General features: G+C 40.3%; 1 protein-coding gene across 1 annotated transcript in view; it reads left to right on the top strand.

Moving 5' to 3' along the window:
• The window catches only part of LOC111323548 (uncharacterized), a 20,041-nt gene extending 9,677 nt beyond the window's left edge, over positions 1 to 10,364 (top strand). Inside the window, exons 2-5 of the mRNA XM_088740467.1 lie at positions 2,786 to 3,367; positions 4,167 to 4,400; positions 5,141 to 5,262; positions 9,609 to 10,364. Coding sequence (XP_088596593.1) covers positions 3,290 to 3,367; positions 4,167 to 4,400; positions 5,141 to 5,262; positions 9,609 to 9,657 — 483 coding nt within the window. The 5' untranslated portion in view covers positions 2,786 to 3,289 and the 3' untranslated portion in view covers positions 9,658 to 10,364. The remainder of the gene's footprint in view (positions 1 to 2,785; positions 3,368 to 4,166; positions 4,401 to 5,140; positions 5,263 to 9,608) is intronic.
• Positions 10,365 to 10,447: the final 83 nt, after the last annotated feature.

The raw sequence follows: 10,447 nt of genomic DNA, 5'->3' as shown, positions 1-10,447 counted from the left end.
ACCTCCACGGATTTTGTCACCTTAGCTTTACATATGAGCTGATCAATATCCACCTTTAACAACTCTCTGGCAGAATACCTTACACAAAGGAGAGTACTCGGTGAACGTTGTAAATAAGAATGATAAAATAGCCGAATTGAGGATTGAGACTTCTGACCTCAAAGAGCTCACTTTTATATAAAAGAAATGAAAAATATAATTGTGTGCTCTGATTCTAAAAAAAGCTGGCTTTAATATCAGCTAAAGCAGAACAAACAGCTAAAGACACAGAGCGTAAAAACACTTTAAAATGTAGGCTTGCAGCCAAAAAACCGAGAAAATGAAAATTTCTTTTAAAACCTGTCAAACTATCAACCAATTCTGACAGCCAAGTCAGCGTGCTATTAAAGGGTCTCAAATTCATCCCCAACGCCCGTGACAACGAATTTAAAATCAGGCCAACTTTTGCGTGATTTATTTGCAAGACGAATGCCCCTCCGTTACACCTTTCACGGACAAAACAAAGAACCACTTCTGTTTCATATCAAACTGAATGCCACCGGTTCAGTCTTCAATCGCCCTTCAGAGCTACTTGAAAAATTGTCATAACGCTACCTGCAGACTGCAAACAATACTTTGTAACGCAGTGAGGTCACGGCTCTAAAAGAGTTGAAACAAACTCTGCTTTAAACCTCACCGAAGCAACACAACAATAGTCATTATGAATAAGACAGAAAAAACAAAAGAGGCCAAAGTGCAACTCAACAACAGAGTTCACTTCAAACCTCTCAAAGCACTGATAGTAAAAAATACGTAGGAAAGGGTTAATGAGATCATTGACCAAACGCATCGGGGAAAACACATTGATGGCTTAGAAATGGCTTTCACAAACTCCCAATATCCGCCTTCGGATACACAATTAGCCATTGGCGAAAACTATTTTTACTAATCACCCGATCATTTCTTACAAAAAAGGAAAATCCCTTACGACAAGCAAAAATACAGTTCGAAGGCGATAAAGCGACGCGACCACAAAAGCCACATGGGGAGTCCGTGCTGTTCTGTGTTTATCTTTATTCGCATGGCAAAAATTCATCGTTTGTCGGCGCAAAACTATCCACAGAAGCTTCAGATGATTTCTGGGACAATTCATCGTCTGAAAAAGTCGAGATTTCCCGACTGACAACGAAACAGTTCTCAAAAAAGTAATATGTGTGATTCTCTTTGCAGCGAACAAAGAGAGTTGTGACAAAGCAAGGCATAAGTTTGTTGAGCCTTTGACGTCATGATGACGTTTTTGCGGGCTCCGCTGGAACATGTTTTCAGCAATGACGGACGAGTTTTGGACGACTTTGAAGCGGTAAAAATTGGTCATCGAAGGTTTGTTTTGAGTTTTTAATGGTAAAAAAGGTCTTAACTTGACCCAATTCGACATTGTGTAAACAATTTAGGCAAAAATTAAATGGTCAATTTTCGTCTCAGGGGCACTTTAAACTTCCTTTTCAGGGTACTATTTGTGTTGTTTATTTCTTTGATGCCTTAAATAAAGTATGTATGTAATATTATTATTGTCATTTTTGTGTATGAAAGTGGAAACATGAATAAATAATTGAATATCAGCAAGTGTTTAGCTCTTTCCCAATTTTAAGGGTGACTGCTTCGTCCTCCAACGCTTCTTTGGTAGCCTGTTGTACATACCGACTTTTGGAGATCATACGCTGGTGACTCCTGGATTTCTCCCTCAGTTAACTCTTCGATAACGTCCTCGTCCGATGTATCAACACTGTCTTCATCCGAACTTGACCCTTTAGTGATTTTTTCTTTAAGCTTACTACTATTACTTGTATGTTATGGGCAATGTGTGCAAAGTGAGTGGACTAATTGTCCGCTTCTGACGATGGTTTTTTTATGTTATTGTTCACTAACACAATGATGAAGTATTGTTGTTAAGTTTTGAATGAGGAGTGAATTTATTCTAAAACAACTAGATCATGCGCCCTCGACTTTTGTATACTTGATGGTTCATTTGGGCTTCGTCGTTATCAACAGAAACGCAACAGAAATCTCGAAGCCAAATCTAGTTTTTAAATCACGGTATTCTGATATCAAGATATTTCCTTCTTTGAACATTTTAGATGAAGTTACGTTACTGTTTGTGGGAGATATTTCCTTCGCTGACCCCATCAAATACTATGTAGACCGCAAGTACCACACGTACAATGGCACTTTTCGAGGGCCATTAGTTTATCAGTTTCATTACTGTCACATGTTACCCTCGTTAAATAAAGTCTTACCTTACCTTACTTTCAATGACGTGGCTCCATTCATCAGAAAGGCGGACATTTCAGTGGGAAACTTGGGGTCGCCATTTGCCAACAAACATGTTCTCACTCACATTTATAAAGGGAGAAAAACAGCTTTATTATATGCCAGTCCCAAAGCCGCACCAGCGCTCAGGTGAAAATCATAAACGGAAACTGATAAAATAAAGATTTACGTAAGGAAGAATTTTTTTTCAACGAAGTCTCCACTGGTATAACAAGTTTCCGTTAAACTGCGCAAAAAATTAATGGGTGTGTTATAATAAAAAATATAATAAAAAGTTCATCAATACGATGAAAGAATTCAATAACAGGCAAAAATGTGAAAGTAACCCGCTAAATATCATTTTAGCACCGTTTTCAACCATGTCAGAAGTGAGGGACTGGTCTGAAATTATTCGTTTGTAATGAGAAGTTTTAAAGTCTAGCAGGAAGGCATTTATTGTACGTGCCCGGATAGTTATGCTTTTGGATCCTCCACCCAGGTTTGCAGGATTTGATGCCGTGACCATTGCCAACAATCACCTGAACGATTTAGGCGGTGTGGGAGCCAATTTTACCGCTAAAGTCCTGAAAAAGAAGGGTATAAAGTACTTTGGATTAAGCTTTGGGAAATATGACTCCTCTCAGGTACAGTAAAGAGCTACATTAATCCATCTTCCAGGAGACGAGATGGAAAACTATTTAAGGCCAGTATGGAGGTGAAAACTCGAACCAATACAAGTATAATATTTATTACATCCCAGTCCCAGGCCGAAAAGACCTATACATAGGATCCTCCGCCTCCACTTAAACAGGCCCTTTTTTAATTCCATATAGCAGCATCTTTCGCCGTTAACGTACTCTACGGATACATCGTAACCAGTTTTAAGCTGATATAACTATTTTTTGTCATTTTTTAGGAACCTCTTATTCTAAAAAGAAACAGAATCACGATAGCATTTCTTGGTTATTGCGCCTCACCCTCCATAGAAAAAAACTGCAGCGAAATGAGGATGTACTTCGACTCTGGTCCAGCCATTTATCAAGATGATATCACTACTAGAGACGTCAGGAGGCTAAAAAAGGTCAAACTCAAGTTTAATAGCATTATAATCATCTTTCAATTGAGTGTCGAAAGGATTTATGACTTCTTCGGTTTAGCTTAACTTTGCTCTTTGTTTGGTCCAGAAAACTCGTGCTACTTTCCTAAATTACTAGATTTAAAACTTAAACCAATCCTTATTTAACAAATAGTAAACACCACAACGTACCCTTGAGTTATGGGTGTAGGCGGGAGGTTGCTAAGCACGAAAAAAGCGTAAGAGTCGCGTGAGGCGATAGCCGAGAGCGACCCTAGCTTCTTGAGTGCTCAGTAACCTTCCGCCTGCATCCATAACTCAGTAGAGTACGCTGTGGTGTTCACCTTTTTTTTATAACATAACATTGATACATTGTAGCAAAAGAGTTCTCTTTCATTTAACAAATCTTATGTGACCAGAAAAAATAAGCGCGCGAAAACTAGTCTTTGCATGTCCACACGTCAGCAGCGTACACCCATGGGCAAACAGTGGACACTGAATTAACCAATCAGGACGCGCGCTTTACTTTGATTATGGCATACTTCGTTACTAGTGTTTTCTTGCGTCTAATACAGTTTGCTTGTTTATACTTTGGAGTTTCATTGGCTAACGATGATGTTAATAACCACACCTATTGGCTATTGTGAGTAATTTCATTTTGGCTTGTTTGAAGGAAAGAAAATATATTTATTCGTCTTATAATCCTCTTTTATGGGAAATCAATGAGGATCTATCCTCAGAGTCATTCCATAACACGCGTATTGACTTCTTGTACTTTACCTCATTTTTTGCTTTACTTCCATAGGCCAAAGTTGACATCATCGTCGTTTTCATGCACTATGGCCAAGAACTTCAATTAAAACCCCTTCCCTATCAAAATCACATAAACAAACACCTGTTGTCTCTTGGTGTGGATCTGATCACTGGAGCCCACCCACACGTTCTTCAGGATCACTGTCTTCAAGATAATAAACTTATCGCTTACAGCTTGGGAAATTTTCTTTTTCATATTAACCGACCACCGAGTGCTGTCAGTCTGGTAACGCTGTCGTAGGTTTAACTGTTGATAAATGTACTTATTGGCTGAATGTAAGGAACGAAATCGAATGAGAAAATGCTTGCTTGGTTGTCATGACGTACTGACTTCGCCTTGTTCGATTCGTACGTCATCTCCTCTTGCCAAATATTTTCTTTCTCTGAGTTCCCCAATGCAGTCGAAATAGGTACACGTCGGTAGCTAAATTGAATTTTAATTATTGGAAAAGAAGAAATCCGAGTCCTTTCAAACGATTCGAAACTCAGATCTTCCCGCCATTCGGTGAACAGACTACCAAACGAGGCGAAGAGAACTCTTTGGCAAGCCAGGCCATACTAGGTTCATATTTATTTGTCAAGAAAGCTTCGTTTATGGTGCTCAGATCACCGGGAAATATCGATTTTTTTAATTCAGTTTTTTCTTTTTTTTATGTAAAGACATAGTTAGCAATGAAAGATCATGTGGAAGGCACGTCGCCTTTTGAATAGATATTTCCTTCAATTAATTTTACGTCTTCCCATTGCTATATTCAAACGAGACGTACCCTTTCAATGCCATCGATAACTTTGTCATTCCCGGCTTTCGGATAAACTTGCTTCTTTTCTGTTTCCTTCTTTTTCCTATTCGTTTCCTTTTGTTTAGATTTTGTTTTGAATGTTCGTGTGTTAGTCTCTTTTTTTGTTGTCACTCATTAGCTTATTTCGTAGGCTTGACTATCCTCTAACGTTCAATTTCTGTTTCAGAGCGTGTACGGAAGATTTGGCAAGAAACCTAATAAATTTTTGTTAAAAAAATGTGAGCACTTTGTCCTTGGAAACTGCAACGCATTGAAACTAACCCGGATGCTTAAAGTCACCGTTTCGAGGTATCTTACCATATTGCAACATATTTCTTCAAAGCTTCTTCAAACTGCAATCAACTTGTTTATCTTCAGGCATTATAATTTTAAACTCCTTCGAGAAGGAGACGATAGTTTGGAATTTGACAGGTGTATTAATGCTAACCATTATGATATTTTTTTTCAATGGGGAGAAATCTTAAAAATAACTGTTGGGATTGGGGAGCGACACAAGAAGGGTTAAAAAGTTATGGAAAAGGTGGATAGTTAGTCATTGTCGCAAGGTGGATAGATATATCTTCTTAACCAAGCGCGAGAACGTACTGGGTGTTATAGTGTTAATGAACTATGGTTTAATTAATGTTATAGTGTTAATGAATTAGGATTTAAATAATAGGAACCATCACTAGGTGTAAGATACATGACATCAGAGGTCCCAGAGAGTAAACATATATAGCTAAGTTGCATGCATATTGAGGTTGTGATATATTGTGTAACTGTAGTTTAGGTAGTGATTATTAAAGTTCGGTCGGCCGTTTTAACCAAGGATTGGCGTCACTTTTCTGCAGTAAGACACAACAACTGGCGACGAGGATGGCTGAAGGCGAAGAACCGACGAATCCGACGGCACAACATATGGTGGTAGTGAATTCGCTCATCGGTCGAGTTAAGGAGTTTGTACCGGGCTCAGACTGGAAGCATTATGTCGAGCGAATGGAAATGTTCTTCGAGGTCAACAATGTGTTGGAAGCAAAAAAGGTACCAACAATACTTACCTTAATGGGTAATAAGATGTATGCGTTACTTAGAAGCATTGTATCTCCAAGAAGGCCGAAAGATTTGTGGAAATTGTGGATAATTTGGCCAAGCACCTGGATCCGAAGCCGATAGTCATAGCCGAGCGTTTCAAGTTCCACAAGGCGGAACAGCAAGAGTCGGAAGCAATAAGAGATTTCGTTGCTAGATTGAAAAAGTTGGCTGAGACTTGTGAGTTTGGCGGTTATCGCGAAGAGGCGATTCGGGATCGATTCGTATGTGGTTTAAAGGAGCGAACGATTCAACGCAAGTTACTCGCGGTAGCGGACTTAACTCTACAAACGGCTGTCGAGAGGGCGTGTGCTGCGGAACTGACCGAGAAGGAAACCACTGCATTGCATGAAGGAAGTGTGGAAGAAGTAAAAAAAGTGGCAGCTACATTTCCTGAGTGCTTTCGTTGTGGAAAAGTCAATCACTCGTCGGACATGTGTTTCTTTCGCAATTCCAAGTGTCGTGGTTGTCAAAAGGTGGATCACACTGTGAAGAAATGTCCTGAGAAGGAGCAAAAACCTGAAAATGGGAAGAAAAAGTGGAACGCAAAGTCGAAATTTGGGAAAAAAAAGAAGAAGCAGCAGAAGGTTCGTTTCGTCGAAGATGTGGAAGTCAGGCAATCAGTGAGTGGAAGAAGTGATTGGCCCATTTTTACAGTCTCAGACTCCCGTGGAACACGTAAAGAGTTTATTGTACCAGTAGCAATCAATGGGAAAACTGTGGACATGGAACTTGACACTGGAGCTTCTGTAACTATTATTCCCAAGAGTATTTGGACTGATGTTCTCGCGTCAAAACCTGTGGAACGCACAGACGTGAAACTACGAAGTTATTCTGGTCACGAAATTCCTGTTATTGGAGAAACTAGAGTTCAAGTAGCATACCGCGATCAAGAAGCGGTATTACCGGTTGTTATCACAGGAAATGATGGTCCAGTCTTAATGGGTCGCGATTGGCTGTCCGTGTTGAAGTTGGACTGGGGACAGATCAAGCAGATTTCCTTAGAATCGGTTAACAAGTTGGACTCGCTTCGAACGAAGTATTCATCGTTATTTGATGGTAATCTGGGAACCATTAAAGGAGTTACTGCACATTTGAAGCTTAAAGAAAACGCAGTGCCGCAGTTCTTTAAACCCAGACCAGTATCGTTCGCGTTAAAAGAGAAGATTGCTGACGAACTTCAAAGACTGGAAAAGATCGGTGTGCTGGAAAAAGTGGATTTTTCGGATTGGGCCACGCCCATCGTCCCCGTGCTGAAACCTGACGGCAGTGTTCGAATCTGTGGTGATTAAAAGGTAACGATTAACCCTTTTTTGTAACGGTCAATACTCACCTTGGCCTATTTGAATATCGTGCGTCTAAGAACCATGGAAATGCAGACGCATTGTCTCGCTTGCCTAGGAAAACCATTGAAGAAGCTGACGACTGGTCGGTAGAGGGAGATCAAGTCAACAAAGTTCGAATTGAAGGTACACCCATTACAGCAACCAGAATCAGAGAGGCTACAAGAAGTGATCCTGTTCTGTCACGTGTCTTACATTACGTATTGCATGGTTGGCCAGCAGAAGAGAGTACGCCATAGGAACTCAGATTTTATCGCGCCAAACGTGAACAGTTTACAGTTGAGGATGGTTGTTTGTGGCGTGGTACAAAAGTAGTGATACCCTCTAGATATCGACAGGAGGTGCTGTCTAAATTACATCTTAACCACCCAGGAATGATGCGAATGAAGTCTTTGGCACGATTGCATGTCTGGTGGCCAAACCTGGACAGTGACATCGAACAGACCGTGAGAGATTGCATTGATTGTCAAGCCAACCGTTGTAGGGCGCCTTTTAAGGTGGTCAACCCATGGATCTGGCCTACTCGCCAGTGGCAGCGTTTACATGTGGATTTTGCTGGACCATTCAATGGACGAATGTTTCTTATAGTGGTTGATGCGAAGTCTAAGTGGATGGAAGTGATTCAAATGTCCTCCACCAGTGCCTGCGCCACAATTGGAGCTCTACGCGGCTTGTTTGCTACGCATGGCTTGCCGGAGGAGATAGTAGCAGACAATGGTCCGCAGTTTGTCGCAAGGGAAATGAAAGATTTCTTAACTTCCAATGGTGTTCGCCTGTGTTTGTCGTCACCATATCATCCTGCATCCAATGGTGAAGCTGAACGTGCAGTTCGGACATTTAAGGAAGCAATGAGAGTTATGAAGAATGAACCGGGTACCCAAACGCAGAAATTGGCTCGATTCCTTTTGAGCTACCGAACCACGCCTCATACTGCCACTGGGTGTCCACCAGCAGAAATTTTGATGGGTCGCAGATTGAGAACAAGGCTTGAGTTGCTTAGACCCGACTTGTCTGCACGGATGGAAAAAAAGTCGAGGAGGATAAATCCCATGGTTCGACGCGGTTTTGAGATTGGTGAACCTGTCATGGTGAAGGATTATCGTAATCGTGGATCCGCTTGGACTAAGGGGGTTGTTCAAGATCGACTGGGTCCGGTCACATACCGAGTGCTAGTTGAAAAGTTGCTTTGGAAAAGACATGTCGATCAGTTGCGAGAACTAGCTGGCTCAAAGGTAGCCGATGTTCAGCCGAATAGCTGTGAATTACCAGAGATCGATTTGCCTGAGAAGGTAGATGCAAGTGTGTCTGTTACAAATCAAGACCTATCGCCCCAACAACAGTCTATGCTGAATGAGAAGTCTACCAAGCCCTGGGTTGAAGTGGCACCACCTGGACAGAGTATTACACTAGAAGAAGATGTTACGGATAATACTGTTCCTGAAGAGCCCAGACGTCGTTCAACTAGAATTAGATCGAAACCTAAACGTTTAATTGAAGAGATGTAGTTGAACATTGAACTCTCAGTAGAACACTCTCAATTACGGCAATTACACATTTCGGAATAGTTTTCGCTTCGTTTTCTTTCGCTTTGCCTTTTTTTCTGTTAATTTAATTTGTAGTTTAAGCGGGAGGAGATGTTATAGTGTTAATGAACTATGGTTTAATTAATGTTATAGTGTTAATGAATTAGGATTTAAATAATAGGAACCATCACTAGGTGTAAGATACATGACATGAGAGGTCCCAGAGAGTAAACATATATAGCTAAGTTGCATGCATATTGAGGTTGTGATATATTGTGTAACTGTAGTTTAGGTAGTGATTATTAAAGTTCGGTCGGCCGTTTTAACCAAGGATTGGCGTCACTTTTCTGCAGTAAGATACAACACTGGGAGAATATCGGCCCGAGGTCTTTACTGTACGGACCGAGCGCAACGAGGTCCGTACAAAAAAGACCGAGGGCCGATATTCTTCCAATACGGTCCCGAGCAAGCTTGGTTAATAAGAGATTTATTATACGACTGAAGGTCAAAGAGACACAAGTGCGGTATCATTCGGGACCATTCGGGACAGTGCCCGGTCCAATACTGAGAGAATATTGACCGGCAATAGAGCATTTTGATTGGTTGATTTTAGTTGTTGGCACTCTGACTGCCCGAGTCGTGTAATAAAATGTGAAATCCGATTGTCGAAGAACTGAGTTCTTTGGATATTTAATTTCAGCGGCCTATGTACCATGTCCGTGAAGAGTCGTCAATCGGACACAGTTTGAATGAGTGCGGTCCGACGAGAAAACAGAAAGTTTTGGAATTAACACAACGGTCGACAGGTTGTTTTAGTTAAAACGCACTACCACTTACTTTAAGTAATATAACATGGTTATTGCATAGCAGATTTGAGTCGAAAGTCAAATTCAAGAATACAGAATAAAGCAATTTTTGGTGGTAGAGAAAATATTAGGGTTATACAAATATCACACAAAGAAAAAAAAAGAGATCGACTGAAAACTGGAAAATTCTCATATCTAGATCTAAGACAATAGCTGAAATGTAAGACAACGGTACTCTCGGTGTCTATTTTCCACATGACATCTCAATGAAACATGGCGCCTTCGAAAACAGTCATATTTTTAAATGAGACCTTCAAGCAATTTTGATTTGAATAACCGGTTACAAGCAATTAGTTTTAATAAGGTGTAAATATTTTGTATGTTTTTGATTTTCTTTTTTCAGTTTCATTCTGTTATCTCCCTTTTTAGGAAAGGAGTCCTGAGAGCAAAGTATCTTCCACTGAAAATCGATTTCGACGAAAAAAATAAGCGAATGCACCCCGAGCCTACAAAGAACGCAAAATGGATCACCGTGTGCGGTGGTGAAGATCAACATTGCCAATGTACCAAAAATTAGAATCAAGGCTTACTGGGATGAATAAATTTCAATAAATTTCAATAAATTCTCAATAAATTTCAATTGTCTGACTCACTAAACTTTATAATGGGAAAAACTAAACGGAGGAAATTTCAGTTCTTATCATTCCTCAAAAAATTTTGCTCGTACGCGATT

The sequence above is a fragment of the Stylophora pistillata genome, chromosome 12 (genome assembly GCF_964205215.1).
Source record: "Stylophora pistillata chromosome 12, jaStyPist1.2, whole genome shotgun sequence".
Classification (NCBI taxonomy): Eukaryota; Metazoa; Cnidaria; class Anthozoa; order Scleractinia; family Pocilloporidae; genus Stylophora; species Stylophora pistillata.
The sequence above is the reverse complement of the archived record's forward strand: the minus strand, read 5'-3'. Positions and strand labels throughout refer to the sequence as shown.